General features: G+C 39.7%; 1 protein-coding gene across 1 annotated transcript; it reads right to left on the bottom strand.

The window, feature by feature from the left end:
• Positions 1-69: 69 nt before the first annotated feature.
• On the bottom strand, positions 70-19,503 carry LOC111237541 (estrogen receptor beta-like). The gene is made up of 9 exons (XM_022766669.1): positions 19,376-19,503; positions 10,791-11,181; positions 9,705-9,865; positions 8,620-8,736; positions 7,870-8,178; positions 5,951-6,089; positions 3,793-3,926; positions 2,582-2,765; positions 70-2,426 (listed from the first exon to the last, which is right to left on the bottom strand). The coding sequence occupies exons 2-9, from the start codon at positions 11,174-11,176 to the stop codon at positions 2,186-2,188; spliced, it is 1,671 nt and encodes a 556-aa protein (XP_022622390.1). The 5' UTR covers positions 11,177-11,181; positions 19,376-19,503; the 3' UTR covers positions 70-2,185.
• Positions 19,504-20,486: the final 983 nt, after the last annotated feature.

Below are 20,486 nucleotides of genomic sequence, written 5' to 3'. Positions count from 1 at the left end.
GCTGTGTGTGAGCAGACATGTACATGGCTCCTGGTGCACTGTTAGATTTAGCAGGATGATGTTTATGTACAGATTGTAATAATATAATGCATATTTATAACAGCAAAAGGTGGATTTATGCTCCTGATTTTCTGGTAGTAAACACTGATTGTTTTAAATCCATTTTCTCAAAGCATTTTTTTTCTCATTTTGCCTAAAATCCTAATGACAAACAAATGAACATCCAAATATAAACTTTGAAGAGCTTTGACAGAACGTATAATATACTTTTATAAGTCCAACAAAAAACAAGAATTAAAACTAAAAAAGAACCTTTTGTGACAAAAGAAAGATCGTAGCTCAGTTTTAAGGTGAAATGACCTTTTAAAGACTTAATCCAATGCTCAATTTCAAAATCAGATTTAGGATTTAACCTGTTAACAGACACAATTTTTTGTGTACAAGCCTGAAAATATTGTACCCAAAATAAAAAGGTTACCGTTCTTCACCCCTTTTGATTAGTCGTAACCCTGGTCTCCTTGACAGAAGACACTGAGGCACAAACGTCGTAGGAATGTATGTTTTCCTGCCTCGCCTTTTTATTTTTTTATTTTTTTTATTTTTAGGCCTGTAGTCGTACCTTTAGTGTGGAAAACACTTAAACGCCACGCTCAGTATGTAACTAACTAATGTGCTAAAACAGAAACATGCACTTGGAGGTAAGGTCACTTTTGAGGGGTTGAAGTTTGAAAATGATCACTCAAATCACTGATGAAAAAGCTAGTAAGTGGACCTTGAGTCAAGTAACACCGAGTTTACATTTACACAGTTATTCTGAATTCATGCTTATGTCACCTGCAACTAATGATTGTTTTCATTATCGATTAAGATCAACAGTGGTTATAATTCTTCACAGAAAACAAATAAGACGCCTGACAATAAAGCCGGGACTCAACAGTGACAGTGAAATCATGTGGTGTGAACAGGTGTGGTGCAGTGGAGTGCCCTCTAGTGGTCAACTAAAAGTGTGTTGTGACAAAACAGCTGGAAAAACAAACAGGCCTTCTATACAGTTTCTGTATCGCAGGTTTCTGAGTGAAAAACTGATTCAATATTCTGTGAGCTAATGTCAGTTTGTTAGCTACAGTAGCCAGACTAGCTTTGTTTTCCGATCTTACTATGGCCTCACTAAAACATAACACAGGAAGAATTTGTGGCAGGTTGGATGCACTGCATTGTAAAGGTTTACCTAATTAAGTGGCCAGGGCCTGAATATTAAAGAACTAGTTACCTCAACAGAACCCGTTGAGCAATACACCCGTTATCTCTCTGTATATACATCACCCAAAACCTAACCTTGAACTGTGTGCTGACTAACCCCGAGCTGGAAACTGTTCTCCTGTTCTGAAACGGAAAAGTCTGAGTTCATTCACTCCGAGTATGTTCAGTTAACCCTTCAAGGGGAACTCCAGCACTTCTACGCATCAAAGTGTTTCTCTAGGAGTTGGGGAGTTCTGACTAATCCAACTTGAATAATATCTGACAGTCAAGGGAAAAGATCTCTCCGCTGAGGTTACGTTAGTGAAGGTGGAGACAGAGAGAAAACCTGTTCCACCTGCCAACGCACACGTTAAGTTTGGAGCGTTAAATGTCACAATAAGTTAGAATTAAAGTGACCTCGGTTTCTGTAACCGAGTTATTCATTTTCACTTAACCTGCTTTCTGGAACAGACTCCTGGGGGTCGATCGGAGGTTTATAACAACTTTACGCATTTAACCGTAAAAATAAACAATAATTCCTGTCTGGATCTGATGTTATTGTGTAGCTCTAGCTTTATTATCTCTGGTAATAACGGTAATAACGTCTCAAAGCTCTGCTGTCCTGAAACTTACCAGCTTGGCTCAGCACAAGAAGTGGCTCATTATCTGGTATAAAACTCATTACTAAGACCAAGAGAATCGTGGCAGCAACATGTGACTTGTACTTTTAAGCAAGTCGTGGTGCTACTGGTCGTATTATGACAATTGGTTCATCTTCTTGTTCCAGTCTGGCTTTTCAGTATGTGGTAGTAAGGCAACGAATCCTGTCTGTCTACTAAAGCTTCAACTGAAGATCAGAGGAGCTCATTAGAAACAGTGCACAGTGTGTCAAAGCAGTGTTTTGTGCAAAGCAGTGAAAATTCATTGCATGTGAATTCTGACCGGGCTAATGGCGTTCGCGTTCACCTCCACCTCCTCTGCTGCCGGGAGTCCAGGTGTTTGAGGGGCTGTTTCCAGAGCTGAAGCTCCAAGCAGAAACCTTCTGGTCTGCGGACTCCTGCTGGGGAGCCTGGTGAGGCAGACGGGAGCTGTGCATGATGTGGGCGTCCAACATCTCCAGCAACAAGTCGTACAAAGGCACCATGCTCTTCATTTTCATCCAGTGGAGGTGGTCCATGCCTTTGTTACTGCACAATTCAAAAGGAAGGACAATAAGGCTTAAGTGGGGCTTTTTCTGGGGCTATTCTGAAGAACAGCGTGTCATCAGAAAATTCAACACATAATGACCATGAGCATCGCTTGTAAAAGTTTTATAACTGGGATGTCCTGGGTTTGTTTTTACCTGATGTGGCGGATGTGTGAGAGCAGCATGAGCAGGTGTGCGAGGCGGGTGTACTGTTGGCGGAAGGTGAGGCCGGTTTTGGCGATGGCCAACACCAGAGCGTCCGTTACAGCGTCCAGAAGACAAAGCAACTTGGAGCGACTCTGCAGCTCCTTGCTGCCCTCGGAGGAGCTGAGGCACATGTCTGCCAACACACAAACACACTTTAGCTTGTGGCTCATTTATACTTCACTGTTAATGACATTTCTAGTGTGACTCCAGTTTATCCTTCTCACACATTCGCATGTTTTTCATTGGATTAACTTAAATTAACAGAACAGAAATATAAATTCTAAATGTTTCATAAATAATTCAGTAATAATAAAAAAGTGATTCAGATATGGTTTATTCATGAGGTATTTCATTCACTACACGATGAGCTGCTTTAATAAAAAGTAATAGTATAAATCGCCCACCACTAACAGCAGTAGAGCTTTTATGGACCGACAGAATCTTTCAATACTAAGTTTTGATACCTAAAAAGTAAATGAGTAAATCTGAAATTTGTATTGTAATTTACAGAAGCCCTGAGAGGCAAGAGAACTTTTTATTTTTTAGCCAGGATCACTGTTTAACACATTCTAGGGTGAAAAGTTAAACAGCTCTTACTTTTTTTGAATTCAACCTTTCACTTTTGAGATTTAGTTTTTTCATCCTGCTGATACATTAATGTTCAAACAGGGAAGGTCTGGTGCAAAAACATGACCCCTGTTCCACTCTGCTGGTGGAGGCAATTAAAAGGAAACCATTAGTCAGACGTTTCTAACTCCCCGGTATAAATGCTCAGCAGAGAGGCTCTGACCTTGTTCATCATCAAACAGGCACTGCCTGTTACTCATTCAGCAGAACCAATGAGAGCTGAGACTCAACCTATACACCGTGTTCCCATTAGGGTTTTCACTGGTAAGTTATAGGTGGTTCCCTTGCCAACCCTGTGCAGACTCACACAGGAGGGATTACATGCTGTGATACCAATCAAACACTTGACTGTGGTTTCACATACTGGAGCATCTCCCTCCCTCCCTCCCTCTCTCACACACACAAACAGTACATGACACATGGAGTGAGCACAGGCTGAACACAGGAGAATTAAGAGGGTGTATGTACGCACTTGCATGAACGCGCATGCGCACACACACATACACACACACACAAAAAACACGCTCACTCACTGGAGTTCAGGAGGATCATGGCCTTGAGGCAGATGTACTCCTCCCTCTGCAGCTTGAGCTCTCTCACTCTGGACGTGGCAGCTATGAGCATATCAAAGATCTCCGTGAAGCCCTGGACACGGCTCGCTTCTTCTCTACCATACAAGGACACAAACATCAACAGCTGGTTATCATGAACAACTCATCATCATTTTTTTCACCTCAACAAATTGGGCAGATATTAAAAGACATTTTTGCAAAACTGCTGCTCAATTTCAACTGCACCCAAGATCCAAAAGACGACAATGAAGCAGCACTATTTTCACAGTTAGCATCATTACGAAGGACAGGAAATGAGTTCATGTTATGGACAGCTCTGTAACTGGAGGAGCACAGAAAGCACAAGACTCCGTTGGTGAGAGATTACTCAAGTCCTGCACCTAAGTACAACTCTGAGCTTTCATTTAGGGTTCAGTATCTTGCCCAAGGACACCTGGACATGCAGACTGGAGAAGCCAGGGATCGAACCACCTAGCTTTTGATTAGTGGACGTCCCGCTCCACCTCCTGAGCCGCCACATTGTAATGTTGAGTTTCTAACGATTTAAAGATTAAACTACCCAACAGTAGCAACGTGATAAAGTTTGAATTTGCTCCATCTCGACCAACTACATCATTTAACGTGCCGATTACCTGGTAATATATCAATAATAATGATCCAGTAATATAACTCAGACATGGGCCAGGTGCATTATAAATGCTTTTGGTAACACTTTATTTCACAGGTCCATGTTTTCCTGACAAGCTTCCTAGAGAGAACCATGTAACTTCATGCTAATTATAAGGGGAAAATGACAGGGACTTCAATTAGTAAACTACAATCCAATTCATTCCAATTAATTTTAAGCTTAAATGGAATTTCCAGGATCTTCCAGACTCATAAAGTAAAGAGTTCCTCAACTTTTACTTCTGATACTTAAAATACAATCTGCTGATAATACTTCTGTACTGGACGATGTTTATAGTGTGGCATCACTACTACTTTTACTACAGCACATAATCTGAATTCTTTTTCCTGGAAGATTCCTCCTTGCAGAAGTCATGCCCTGCAGCGTGCACCGCGTTATTTCAAAGAGATGATGCGATGACAGGGGCGACCACAAAGGAAATGTCATCTTGCACAAGGAAACCTGAGAGAGCTCAGGACACTTTGTTCCAGCCTCTAAAGCAGCTCATCACTTTTTGTATCCGAATGTGAAAACATCACCAGCAAGATACAAATCAGATCGCGGCGAGCCTGCAACTGAGTGCGTGCTGGAAGGTGATGAGCACAACTGATACTGGATTTTTAAAGGCCAATACTGACATGGATATTGGAGGGTTTAATAACACATAATAATATATGGGTTGATATTCTGTTTTTACATTTTTACATAGACACACAATGTGAACAAGTTTGTTTGAGGATAATTTAAATAAGATTCTTAAAGAATTGAGAATAAGACTTGCACCAAGAATGACATTTAGCAGTTATAAATAAACTTAAATAAATAAACTCTGCAGCACAGACTGTGTCAGGGCAGTTCTGTACAACAATTTCCTGTTACTTATTGACCAGCAAATATGTCTGAGTCAAGCTAATGCCAGCTGATTTATGTATATATGATACAGATGTAAGTCTTTATTGCAAGTCAACAGAGCTAAAAGGTTTGTTGAAATTACACAGGCTTGCATCAGGCTTGTTTGTGGAGTGTATGAGCATGAGACAGACTGGATAGGAAAGTGTTCATAGTAAATACTGGGTGTGATAGGACTGACTGAAGCAAATCATTTTCTATTTTAACCATAAAACAGTATTTTGTATTTGACATATTTTTGCTTCTTTTAAACGTGTAACATTAAAGATTGACCTGACATTCAAAACAATGGCGGGGAATTAAAGTGGGGCTCTTTAAAGTGTAATTCTGGTTTATTACAACTTGGGTCTTGTTTTTGTAAACTAGGCCTTCACTGTTATTGACAATACATTGTGCACTTAGATCTGAAAACATGGCGAACAGGAACAGAAGTTAGACAGGACAAGAAACCCGAGCAACTGTGACTGTTCGCGTTGACCCAGGTCGTACTAAACTTGAATTATCCATCGATCACATTAGTGACATGATGTGAGAGGGTGGTACCTGCTCAGGCTGAAGTCGGGGGAGAAGATGAGTTTCCCTGGATGGTCCACTGACCTCCACATCAGTCCCATCATCAGCACCTCCAGCCAGCAGCACTCCAACAGGTGCACCTGGTCCATGAGACTGAGCTCCACAAACCCTGAGGAGGGGGACACGATGGTACATCACTGGTTGCTGCTGCTAATTCTGAGCACGCTGAGAGTTATTAATATCACAGTAATATGTTCAGTTCAGTCTAATGAAATCCAAAAGGGCAACGAGTCTGCTGCATAAAGGTCATAATACAGAACAAGTAGTAAACAACAACAGCGACACAAAGACACAATCAATCAGAATAATAGAGAAAGATCATTAAACAAAACAAAACCCTAAAATCTCAATTGTCTGACACATCACACAGAGTCCTTCTTTTCACCGTCAGTGCCTTTAAATGTGAGCTCACACTTGATCCTGTGATTTACAAACCAGCAAGTCATGAAAAAGCTATTGCTGAACATTAGAGCACGTCTCTGTATTTCCCTCAGGGCAGTTTGTAATCATCCAGGCGCCTTCGCCTGTTTCTGAAAGTGACAATATCAACCGAATTATTTGTTGATTAATGAATCACTAACGATTCAGAAAATCAATTTATCATTTAAGTTAATTTATAATTTAGAATGTTGGTTCCATCATTTTAAATCGGAGGATTTGCCGATTGTCTCAGTATTACATCATTTTAAATGGATTATCTTTGGGTTTTGAACTGTTGGTCCAACAAAACAATCCATCTAAAGAATTCTCCCTGGGCTGTGGTGAGTTTTAATTGGCAAATTTTCAAACTAAACAATCAACTAGATGAAAAATAGAAAGAATCCACTGATGATGATGTTTGTTGACCCCACAACAAGGTTACAACTGCTAAATTATGAAATCGTAAAAGACCTGCAATATCCTATGTGGATTAGACAGAGACTTTTATTGTGAAGGGTACAGGTTAACATGTCCAGTGTTGTATTTCAAACTATCATAAAAGTGCTGTACGTATATGTAATGTGAGTTTTTTCCATTAAAGGGAATTTTGTTTTGTTGCTTGACTTCCTCTTTTTGTCTGGACTTTTCCACTGACAGATGCAGTGCACATTTCATCAGATCACCTCAGTATCATTGCTTCAGATGTGACACTAAGATGCTTTAAACAAGAGCAGAGTGTAGTGACATTTCTACATAAAGTTTTATATATATTTTCATGTGTATATCTAATAATTAGATAATACTGTGAGGTGGGGCTTGCAAGCAGAGGGCCTCACACAGGCGCAGCAAGTATTTATTCCAGAGAGACCTTTTGAACGCTTTGCTTCTCTACAACTGCAGGAACGTTAAGCAGGTGATTTGCAATTAAACGTCTAAAGTGCGGTACGGCGCGCTCTCTATGAGTCATAATGTTTGTCTGAGCCACGGCTGAAACTGTCGTTCTGAGACGCCGTCTGAACCAGTCCACTTGTCGCCCAAAACAGAGACGCACTCTAATTACAGTAAAGTCACAGCTCATCGTCCACCTCCAGTCTCATAACACCGCTTGTGAGTGTTGCAGGAGTGAGGCCGACGTACTAAATGAAGCAGAGACAATCGCCGCGTCTGGTCCGGACGAAGTCATTAACTGTGCTGCTCAGCAGACTGAGCCGCTCTGCAGGAACGCTCAAAGACAAAAGAATATCCAGGTATGTCATTAAAACATTTCATTAAAAGAAAAATGGAAACTAGCCAAGTTAGCAGCTACAGGAAATTGAGGATTTATGTATTTATTTAATCTATTTTTGAATGCACCGTAACTACTACATTGCATTACTTGATATAAAAAAAAAAAAATGTAGAGGAAAACTCAACGGGTAATGTATAAAAAGGTATCGGAAAACAAATGTCATGAACACCCCGACACGCACCTGGAATCTTCTTGGCCCAGCTGATCATGTGAACCAGCTCCTTATCAGCCAGGTTGGTGAGCGACATCATGACGTTGGCCTCGGTCAGCGGTCTGCTCATGTCCATCATGAGGTAGATCTCCAGCGGCTCTGCCTCCATTATTCGCTCAATCAGCTGCCGGGAGGTCAGTGTGGGCCACTGCGGATTGCCCAACGAACCCTCCGCTGGTCCAGTTACAGCCTTTGGTCCGTTAGTTCTGCTCTGTGAGGACCAACGGGTCAGTCGCCTCGGCTTGGGGTTCCTGTAGCCTCCCTGCTCCTTTCGCATTCCTGAGACAAAAAAATCATCACACGTTTACTACTGGCACCAATGTAAAATTTGCGTAAATTTTTATTTAAAATATTTCTAATATCATTTAATATCACACTTTTGACATCATTTAAAGATGTATGGGAAAATGAATAGCCGGACTATTTACATTAACTCATTTGGATAATTAATTAATTATTCTAACTGTTGCTCAATGCAGGGTTATGCCACTACATCTTGACAATGGGGCAGGAAACTTTTAAGTTAAAAACCGCAAAAAAAAATCGTAAATCAGTAGATGTTTTGTGTAGCTGTGGTGAAACATCACATTATCACAAAACCACACCGACTGAAAATCAGAGCAGAGTGTCAGTGAAAGTTAAGTTGTCTGGTTGGGGGAAGGAAACCTCAGATGGGAGCAGGTGAAACTGACACAAATAAGAGAATAAAAAGACGCTAACCACACTTAGTCATGCCAACTTCGTAACACTTGCGAAGGCGACACGCCTGGCAGCTCTTCCGGCGGTTCTTGTCTATAGTGCATTGATTGGTTGCCGGGCAGATGTAGTCGTTGTGTCCTGAAACAAAGAAGAAGAAGAATAAAGAAAGGCTAAATCCCTGCATTGTGGACACACAGACTTGTAGATTGACAAACACTTAGCGCCATCTCACTGAAACATAAGCACCTGCTAAAGGGCGCCAATCTCAGGTTACAAGCTCGTCTCTCACTGTGTCGCTAACACTGGGCATGAAGGTTTCGGCAGCAAGTAAACAAACCACGGTTCACACTGTGGGATTCAGCTACAGTAAATGTCAGGCAACTTTTTCAGCATTTATTCTTCAATTGTGATTTAACGAGTGTAAAATCCCTGCAGAGTTCAGTGGGTATTTTCCTCTTACAGGAATGTGGATATGTGTTAAAGATTCAGGAACACTGTGTCCCGGGGGTCACAGCCATACTAACAGCTCTATGAGGACGTACTTTCAACTTTGCACAAATTTTCACTGAAATCCATCCAACAGCTGACACAAAGATCACTGAAAACCACAAACATCAACCTTATGATGCTCGAGGAAAAGTCTGGGATTCCCAAATGACACCGTAACTCAGGAACATAACCTACTACCAACTTAAAGGTCCCATATTCTCCACCTTTCCTACACCTGTTTTATTTGAAGTTTTCATATCAATAAGAAGATATATTTGTGCCAAAAACCATCTCAATGTAGTTTTACATCTCCTCTCTCAGGCTTCTCTCTGGAGCTCTAGTACCAACAGGTTGGGGAGCCAATCAGAAGAGAGGAGGCTCTGAGCCTCTCTGGTTTTAAGGCTCAGTTTCTGAATACAGGCTGTGTGTGTTTCTCTGTGGACTGAGCGCTTTGATACTTTCACAGTATTAATATAGAACCTAGACCTGCTTTATAATCAAAGAAGAAACGGAAATCTCCCTTTATACAATATGGGACCTTTAAATGAATGACTTCTGACAGTCCCAACAAACACTGAAAATCACCAACCTGGTGCTTCCATGTTTTTGTGTCTCACCTTGGATGCTTCTCTTGAAGAAGGCCTTACAGCCCTCACACGACCAGACTCCATAGTGGTAGCCCGAGGCATAGTCATGGCACACAGCACAGTAGTGGAGGTCCGACTTCCCGCTCAACGACACCACACCGTCCTCGCTCTCCTGGGAACGCCTCCTCACACTCATACAGATAAGGAGACAGAGACATGTAGGAATAAACAACCTGCCACCAAGGTACAGAAAGCCGTTTGGTCAAGTGTGCAGCAAAGATTCACACTGAGAGAAAGAGAAAAATGATTGTATGTACATAATGAACCACAGTTCCATCTTATTTCTTATTACTGACATGAACTCGTAAGACAGAATTAGGCTTTTAAAAATGCAACTGTGGATAATGACTAAGGCTGGAATGAGTAGGGGATGAATCGGATTAGTCAATTGACAGATGTATGTCAACAAATTTGATAATCAATTAATCATTTATGAGACAAAAATGTCAAACGTTTCCTGTTTCCTCCTTGTCAAACGTAAGATTTGCTGCTTTTCTCAGATTCATATCATTGTAAAGATTTTTTCGGTCGCCTCTGGCGCTGGGAAATAATGATACACACTTTTCACTATTTTCCAATATTTTTTAAACTAAACAATTATTCAATAATCTTTTTTTTCATTAATGTCTTTTTTTTTAATTAAATTAATAATGTGTTAATTAGTTTATCAACAAACAAAAACAAAACTGCAGCACCACCCCACAGCCTGCAAACAAGCAAACAGCTCAACAAAGAGACAAATAAACAACAGCCTTGCAACAGCCCACCAAAGACTGTTATAATAATTCATATCTTTTGCCCAATTTATTTATTGACTTTATTTTAATGGCGCCTACATGTTTCTTTACACTGCTCTCATACACACACTCACACCTAAACATGACTTTCTGCTCTGCCCACAATAACTAATGCTTTGTTTGATGTACTGACTGTCTCACTTCTTGCACCGTATGTCTGTCATGTGTTAAATAACCTGTTTTGTCTCAATAAATTACAAAAAATAAACAAACATCCCAAGAAAACAGTATCAGAGTCAAGAGTAAGGCACCATCCTACCTGGTTGTTAACACTCTGTCCCGTGGCGTCTGCTCCACCCACACGCTCTCGATTGGCTGGCCGTGCTGGGGTTGGACCTGGGAGCTCTGCAGGGGTATGGGTGGCCCCATGTGGTCACGGCTGGACCAGAATAAGGAGGGGCTTCGTGACTCATGGACAGAGGGACAGTCTGAAATGCTGGGACTGGCATAACTGAAGGTGGTTGGACTGTAGAAAGGTATGGTAGTGAAGTCGTGCCCGAGGTCGGTGTAAGGGTAGGGGATGCAGATGGGCTGGCTCGACAGGCCGGGAGAGGAGGTGCCGAAGATCGGGGAGAGGATGCGACTGGAGTCCACCTCCTGGAGCTGCAGGAGGGGCTGGTCCCTCTCTGTAGAGGCGGCGGCCATCGCAACTAAAGACAAGCTCAGTATCACTAGATTTACTACATCATCAGCAAAGAACATGGGACCAAGGACGGAGTCATCTTTTTTCTGCTGGTATGAAGGTCACTGTGGTAATGTCATTATCTACAAGTGCTTGATTGTTGCAGCTCACATGCTGAATTCTCAGACTGATGAATGTGTCTCACCAAACATGTTCTGTACTTTGTTATGAGTCTGCTCAATGGGACTGGGAGAGATCACATGATCAACATGAAGCTGATCCCGGCTCAAAAGTAGAGATTGAGTTAGGTAGTTAACACCGGAAAGGAGTCTGTCTAAGCCGCAGCAGGGAAGGAGTTCAGTGCTCATTCCCAGTCCGGCACATGGACCCAGTAGGAGACCTGTGGCAGGCCTTGGTAGGTGGAAGAGACAAAACACTAATTAAAGCACCGAAATAATGAGCGTGAACTGCAAAGTCACATTTTGACATTATATTAAGTTTGTTCTGGAACTAGAAGCTGCATTCATACACTCTTTCTCTTTTGGAGGCAATATTTCAGGTACTACCACTTCTCGTTTGTTCTCATCTTTGTACTTCTCAAAACATCACAGACATCAGAAACTCTGGAAAAAGCTTAACCATTAAGTTAAGAATATGTTTATCACAAATCTCAGGTTATATTTCAGACAATTCTCCTGTGGCTTGGACAAAATGTAAGACATAATGTATTTCACTAAAGTGAGGGCTCTATGAATGACTGTGAAAATTGTGACAACAAAGCCTGGTCATAAATTAATTTTAAAAAACTGCTGAATCCCTAAAGAGGAAGTAGATGAAACTGTAATCTCTTAAATAATCAAAATTGGATTTTGTTTGTGTTGCTTTTCAATTTACAGATATATTATTTATGTATTAATAAGAGTTTGTAGTATAGACTTTGTTTTTTTTTAAACGTATATCAAAAAAGTTCTACTCCAGACCAACAATACTCAGCAAAAAAACAGAAATGAATCTTTCACATATTTTTTAAATATACACTGACTGGTTGAATAATAATTCTAATGGTTAAAAAAGAAAACAGTATCACAGAATGAACATCCATGATTTGGATTAAAACTGATTGTGGCAATAATTTGAACACACAAGTTTAACACTGTGTGCGTGTGTGTGTGTGTGTGTGTGTGTGTGTGTGTGTGTGTGTGTGTGTTAGAGCTGCTGAAATTCAAATATTTACCACTACAAGGTGGAATTTCCCCCCTTTTTTTTTTTTTTCTTTTTTTTTTTTTAGAGGCACGCTGTGTCTGAACAATGAGCGGAGATGGGAAATACTGTAGGATTTACACTGTATTGGAGAGAGAGACAGCTGGTAGATCAATAAATGCAACAAACACTGAGTCATGCACACACCCCAGAGCTGTCCAAGAACTCGTCCAACAGAATGAATAATTCCTGGGTGGCAGGAGTGTGTCCTCAGTCACAGTCGTACACAGTCTCTCTACCTTTCTGGCATAAAGACCACTTCTGGAAGTCATTACTTACTCAGAAGGAAAAGCAAGGTTCATTAATCTTGCCAAATAGCTGAGGAAAGTTTTGGTTAGGCCGGCCAACAAAACTCAATAATCCATAGGAGTAGCTAGGGTCTTGTGCTGTATAAGCCTAAAATAGGACTTTAGAAAACTGGCAGTAATTAAATTCACAAGGCTGCAATTAGAACTGGTGATCATTATTTTTTTGGATGCTGCTGAAAAGTGCTAGAGTCAATTTCCGTCTTAAGATATTAAGTTAAAGCATGACTGGAAAAATCACTCCTGTAGCTGCGAAAACACTGAGGGAAATGGAGCCATTTAACATCCTAAACATGATTTTTTTTATGATTATATGACAAGTCACAGTTATGACTCTAAACATCACATTTCACATCACATTTCTCCCTCTAAAATATTCTGCAGCCGTTTTGTATTGTTGTACCTTGAATCTTCTGACATTGCACCCAACCCTGATTTTAGTTTCTGACACAAGCTGAGAATAAAGACTGGTGGCCATTTAGATAAAAAAAATCCACAGAGAATTATCCTCAGACTCTCTGTGGAGCAATTTGGCATCTTTAGCTCAACAGTGTCATTTACAGCTGCAGCTAAAGAGCCTGATTTTATTAATACTAAAAAAGAAAAAAGGGAGGATGAAGATTGGATTCAAATTCATCAGGTGGATGAACGAATGCTAATGTTGCTCCATATCTGCTGGAGCAGCTGTCTGGGCTAACCAGTCCACTTTATCAACTGGAAAACATGATAAATGTGCCAGTGTTGTGTTTACAGCTTATGGTGCTGCACCCAAGTGGCCAAAAACACCAGTTAACGCTGTAAATTTCTAGTAGAAGGTCTTTCCACTGGCAGCCATGCGGCATGTGTGCAGTGTAATAATGACGGCAGGATTTCACAAACACAGATTTTAATGTTATTAATGATGACTGCTGCCTCGGTGATGTTTCAGGCCTACACACCCTGAACAGTGTGGTGGTACTTTACTCTCAGCTGTTACCACAGGGCAACGGTTTCAGAATATTTGTTCTTTTTAACAGCATTTCCTTTAACAAACAATCCATATTTGTCTGACAACACAGAGTGTGTGTTGGCAGTGGGAGGATGGCTTCACCTCTGTCATCTATGGAGTTTATTAATCCTTCCCTGGCATCTGCGCTGATAAAACGCCTGGTAAATCAAAGAGTCTTTGCTACTCTCTGTTTGACGTTTAATTACGCTGCTCGCCAGCTCATCTGTTTCAGCTTAAATCATGGTGAATGATGGATGATAAGAAGTAATACACCGGGTAACAGAAACTGCATTTGCAACATATGCAGCCCTGCTAGCAATAATAAAAACATACACAATATCAGGAATTCAAATTTGATTACACTTAAGATATCTATCTATCAGGATATTGTATATAATTTACATGTTATATGCAGCAGAAAGCATAAAGGATTGTGCAGCAAAGAGCGCTGCCTTCTTCAAACAGTTTAATTTCACCAAGTTTTCAATGACCTTGTGTCTGTAGCCAATGAATGAGCTGACTCCTAAAACAGATAAGTCACTTTAAGAAAAGAGATTGTAGTAAGATTTGTTTCTTCAGTTACCATTTTGCAGTAAAAAAGCAGATGTGAGTTTGTGTTTCCTTTGAAGCTTTGACCTTGCCATCAAACCTCCTAGCTGTCACACTCTTCAGGAGCTGGCTGCTCATTGTGGGAGAAAACCTCCCAGATCCTCCACAACTCCGCTCATCCTGTCGCCACTCATTCTATCTCACACGGACAAAACAAACCCAGATAGAAACACAAGTTCTTTTTTAAGGAATAGGAGTTTCAAATGCCAAAGGTTCAGTTCAAAAAGACAACAACACTTGGGAAATGTTACTCGAGGACCCCAATATCCTGTTCCATTACTGCTTTACAGAGCTATCACACAAGTTCCACCATTATTTTCAATGACTGGGCAGCTGCACAAGCCATAGCACCAAGATCTAGGCTGTGCAGCAGAAAAAAGAAATCAATTAAATTGAACCTTATTGCCAAATACAGAGACTTCCACAACAAGTGTATGACTGTAGTCATGAGGGAAGCAGCAGTTATATATCAGCAGTAATTTTACTGTTGAAAATAACATTGGACAATTTGCATTTTTATAGAACAACTCTGATTTCACGAGTAATATTTTAATGTTTTCTACAGCATCCCACTTAGCTATTTTATGATTATATGCTGCTCTTCAAAGACAGAGAACATGTAGCAACTAAAGAAAGGGGTATTGAGAAAGAGGGTTTGAAGTTTTGAAGGCTCTTATTCACCCGTTTAAACAGATACATGAGTTGTAAAACCTTAATTTTATGCCTTTTTATGGTGATTATAATAATCACAGATGTCCTTTAGACACTGCACCCCATTTATCTTTAATTAAATATCTCTAAATGTGATTCAAGGGTAGTTTAACCACATCAACTCACATGACTTCCACTGAAGTCAGAGGCTGAGGCAGCAGTTAGCAGTTAGAGGCAGTGCTATATGCTAAGCTAGGCTAGCTAGCCTTTAGCCTACCATGTGCTACTTGTTTTCTCCATTATGATTGGATTTAGCTATGACCTTATTCATGTATAACAAACTTAATTCAGACAGCATTTAATTAGATTTTTCAATTGCAGAAAACAGGAAAAAGTGGGTAAATTAGCTTTAGCTAAGACACACCAGCTAGCTGTAACAAGCCTGAGTGGAGTAACAGCAGTTTGGATTTTACCTGTTATATTTACATGCTGTTCTTTCCCCCAAAATTATAATATGTACTCTAAAGACTGATGTTGACAAATTTGGTTTTGGCATTATTCAGACGGCTCACAAACATCCATGCACTATACACTTATGCACACTCATGCACACAAACCCTTCCCCGCAAATCCCCCAAATTACACACAAAGCCAAATAAAGCAAAAAAATGAGGTGACAGAAATGTTCCCGGCCATTAGCCAGAACTGCATGCCTTGCACAAAAGCTCAAGGCCGTGTCGTTTTCCCGTCCTAAATTCTCACTGCCTCCCTAAAATCAGGCGGAAACAGATATGAAACCCTCTCCGCAGAGAAGACGCTGTACCTTTCTAAATACAGCAAGGGAGTATGAGTGGGAATGTGGGTTCTGGTTAGTGCCAGAGAATGTGAAAAATGTCATTGAATTGTTTGCCCTGCTGTGAAAAAAAAAAAAAAAAAAAAAAAAGTACAGACAATTTTATACAGAAAGAAGTTCTGCTTTAGATTTTCTTTCAGTTTCTTTTCAACGGCAAATTAAACTCTGCACTCGACAAAAATTGTGTTACTAAACCTCAACTATATTCAACAGATTCACCACAACATGCAGCCATGCAATGAATCCTTCCTTTGTGAAGATGCACTTTTCTTTCATCTCATTTTAGAGACTGTGGTTGGTTGAAAGGTATTTCTAACCCAAATTCCCATACATGAGCTGAGGTACTGGCATGAGTTATTTTTACCTCTCTGACACAGTCACAATGGCGACAAAAATTAACCTAATACAACATGCCAAAACACAATTGTAAGCTAATTCAACCTATAATCAATAGAATTCATAATAGTGGGAGTGTGTGATTTACCTTTTTATTTTTAAAAAATGAAAATGTCTGTAGTTGTTGTCCATAAGTATCACAGCCAGGTCTACACTGTAAAAAAAAAAAAAAAAATCCTAATTTTACAGAAAATAACTCTAAAAACTTTACAGTAATTCCCTGTTTTTTAAAATTCTGTACAAGTCTGTAAAATTACAGAAATTATCTGTGAATTAACAGCCAAACTTTAATTTTAAGCATTATGCCAATTACAATGAATTAAATTTATCTCCCATTTTTGTAAAGAAAAATTACTGATTAAATTACTGACAAATCATATTTTCCTATTGTTGCTATGTTACCACGCTGAAAAAAACTCTCATCCAGAGCATTTGAGCAGGATTAGTTGATCTGACTGTCATCAAGGCAACTGGCCAATGGCAACTGTGCGAGGGAGTGCTGCTGCCGGGTGTCAGCACTCCGCACTGCTACTGTTGTCTGTTACCTGGATTATTTTATATCTGCCAAATTCTTATTTTGAGCGAATTTGAGTTGTAGGGTGTTAATGGAGAAGTGGAATATTGGGCAAATAGGAAAGGTCGGACAGAATCTGGTCACCTAAGAGAAGTTAAGTGAATTTATATCCTGCAAAATATTAATTATTTTAGGTGTATAGATACTAAAAGTCATCTCACTACACTTTGAAAATGCTCCAATGCTTTAGAACAAACAGAGTGTTCTGAAAATGAGCTTCAGATGTTTGATGTTTAGTCCGCTGGAACATTAGAATGCAGTAAAAAAATAATTAAATCATACTTTTTAAGGACTTTACAGTGAATCTTAGTGTCTCCTGTTATTTCTTTTCCTCCCAGATGCTCCAAGGATCCAGCTAATTACTGGCAGTTTGAAGGTGGATTTTTCTTCATCTGCCACGTTGCACCGTCACTTCTGGTAAAGATTCATTGACCTTTGTGGTATGTTTTGATTTTACTTATTAATACGCTGTATAGTTGGGATTCTGACATAAAAAAATAGTATAATGTTTGTCCACATATTTTGTCAGAACTATATTGAGACTTTTGTAGAAAACAAGATAAAACTGAATTGGAAAATACAAGCTAAACCCCCCCCCCCCTTCAGAGGTGACATCCTGAACTCCTCATTATAGGAACCTTAACCAGGCCAGATAGACCAATGGAGAAATGCCAGTTTTAGTTTTTCAAATCATCCCGGGTCTCTGAACAACTGTTTGTGAATAATTGGTTGATATTGTAATTTAAATCTGAATATATTAAATAAAAGTGTTATAAAGTCAATAGTGGTGTGTATGTCATTTCTAATTAAGTTTCCAACCCCACTTCAGTTGAAAGACTACATACAGAGACTTAATTTAATTTGCATGAGAAATGTAAGAGAATTGATCTGAATCTGAATCATTAAATATTGTATTTAGATTGTGCTTCTACAGGTTTTTAACGTTACTTGACACTTAAACATGAAATGTTAACACAAATACTGCAAGTTGAAGTTTGAGATGATTTTAATCTGTTTTACACAGTATTTTTGATTTTGTCTTCCAAAACATTTGTTTACTTTACAATATTAAGAATGTGTTAATATTTCATTGAATGAAGTTTCTCTGCAGAAACTGTAGTGGCATCACTTTATTGATGGTGTTTGATTGTAATAATTTAGGAGAAATCAGTAAAATAACAGATTTTCACTGCAGAAATATTAATGAAACTTTCCATAAATTCATTGTTTTTAATTTTACGGTTTTTGTTTGGCAGCCGCTGCTGCCAGTCATTTAACCGTTTTTTTTTGTTTGTTTTTTTACAGTGTATGTGACGAACACCGACTGTGACTGTGATCCTGAGGAGACGCACTGTCACACACACGATGACAGTCAGCGCCAAAACTCAACTATCTTGAAGGTGACAACTGTGAATGTAAAATCCTCTCTTTGCACTTAAAGGACAGATTACACGCACATCCTCTCTGCCTCTGTGTGAAGACAGGTGTAATGCATTTTAAAGTAGGATACATGTTTTTTTAATCTTTCATTTCTAACCAAAAAAAATTCATGAATAAATAAATTCTGAGAGGATTAAGTCAGGTCGTCTCTCAACCTGGCTCAACTTCTGCAAATGAAAAAGTTGACAAAGAAAGAGCAAGATCTCCCTAAATCAACGCAGAGCTTTTTATTAACACTGGTATAATAACTTCCCTTCATTTCCTAATCTTCAGCACCACACAAACTCTGCAGTTTATACTTAGAGAGAAAATAACCTTTAAACAACTGACAAAAAGCATGAAAATGACTAAACTGCTGCAAGCAATGTTAAAAATATATGTCTTATCTGTTGGGAAATGACCAAAATGATGCCACTTAAATCAGTTATGTGAATAGATCACTCTGCAAAAAACTGAGTCAAAGCCTGAGCAGGGACAGGTAGTACGGTATCATCAGATGCACAGTTCACACAAGGAGCAGAGGAAATCCTTCCTGTGAGCTTGTCTGTAGCAGCTGGCTGATAACAGCTGCTTGTTTACAGTGTTAAGTGCTTTTTGAAGTGAGCTAATATTCACATTAGACTTGTTTAAATTTAAACGCCAGATTCTCAAACCACATTATGATCAGACACAGAATAGAGACATGAGAGCCCATACTGGTCCCGATGATCCATGTATGGTAAAGATCTAGTACAGATCTACTGTGCAGGAGATGTTTAAGGAAACAAACATTAACCTTTCAGTCATATTCCCCGTGATCCTCTGTCTCCTGATGTCTCTTTGCAGAAATCATTTTTCAAGAAGCTGTTAAAAAAGGCTGATTAAGTCCAGATGCTATCCAGAAATGATCACCTCAAAATAATAAACAATAAACTCTCGGTCCGGGTAAAGATTTCTCACTAGAGTTTAATCTGACACCTGTTAACCAGCCTCAACACAAGACGCAAGCCGGATCTGATTCCTGACACATGCAGTCACAGGCCTTCTACTTGTTGCTTCAATATTTGACCTGCAGCCATGGAGTCAGTGGGTCAGGGGGGACTCAAACCGAGTGTCCACGCCGCCTTCTTTACTACAAGCACGGATATATGTTGGAGATGTTCTTACCAGAGACAGCGGATGGTGAGAAAGTTGTCAGTCTGACAGTGACGGTTCCCGCCGCGGTGTCGTGTGGGGAAAGTGCAGGGGTGTGAGCTGCAGAGAGGCCGAGCACCGAGTAACTTCACCCCCACTGTCTGTCTGCATTGATATAAGTCACGGCTACTGCCGCTGCTCTCAGCCCTGGAGGCAAACGACCAGCGGCGTTTAGGGAAATGATGTCAAGACAGACACAATAAGGTGCGCAAAATCCTTCAAAATAAAATCCTTCCTCGTGAACTGGGTTTTTCCAAACTCAACATCATGAATAAAAATAGACTAAAAAACGTATTTTTCTTGTCTTGTGATCAATTTAGTTAATAAATAAAGTAATCACATAGGGGCCAAATAGACTAAGACTGTATAGTGTGCAAGAAGATAATATAAGATAAGATAAGATAAGCCTTTATTGATCATTTGGTGACACTGTGGAGAGTTTTCCTGTGAGTGGTTTTTGTGGTTGTGAGCCTCAGTCTGTGCAGGTGGGAGATACTGGAGATGATTGTGAAGTGAATATCTTCAGTCCGACAAAAAAAAAAAAAAAAAAAAAAAAAAAAGATGTGGGAAATTCTGGCGAGGATTTCTCATTATTTTCTACATTTAATACACAAATCAGTCAATCAAGTAACCAGGAAAAAAATCAGCAGATTGTCAAGTCATATCTAGTCAGTGTTATATGGAGCCAAAATACAACAGAAGTTATCTCAAGACAATTTTCAAACAGAGCAGGTCTAGACCACACGCTTCATAACATTGTGCTTTTACTATGAAGGAAATCGCAATATTTCCGGTTTTGTCTTACTATGTAAGGTTGAAGCTGATCAGAGAAAGTCACCCAAAGAAATCACAATAAACCACACCTCCTTAGTTGGGGTGTTATCACAGTTCAGTACAAGACAAACTGATCCTAACTGAGACCACTCAGTTCATTTTACACTCAGAGAAAGTCAGAGACTGCAGCAGTAATAGCACAACTAAATATATTTTTTATTTCATTATTTGATTAAACAATTGCACTTTGCTAAATTTTGAGGGACATCCACTTGCTGCACATTTTGGAGTTTCCATAAATGCTGCAGAC

Source organism: Seriola dumerili, unplaced genomic scaffold (assembly GCF_002260705.1).
Source record: "Seriola dumerili isolate Sdu_G_001 unplaced genomic scaffold, Sdu_1.0 BDQW01000025.1, whole genome shotgun sequence".
Classification (NCBI taxonomy): Eukaryota; Metazoa; Chordata; class Actinopteri; order Carangiformes; family Carangidae; genus Seriola; species Seriola dumerili.
This window is presented reverse-complemented; position numbering and strand designations above follow the sequence as displayed.

Coding starts and splice junctions, on each gene's coding strand:
- LOC111237541 (XM_022766669.1), bottom strand. CDS start 11,176: ATGGCCGCCGCCTCTACAGAGAGGGACCAGCCCCTCCTGCAGCTCCAG. Junction 9,866..10,790: donor GACAGAGTGTTAACAACCAG/GTAGGATGGTGC, acceptor TATCTGTATGAG/TGTGAGGAGGCGTTCCCAGG. Junction 6,090..7,869: donor CTGGGCCAAGAAGATTCCAG/GTGCGTGTCGGG, acceptor CCCCCTCCTCAG/GGTTTGTGGAGCTCAGTCTC.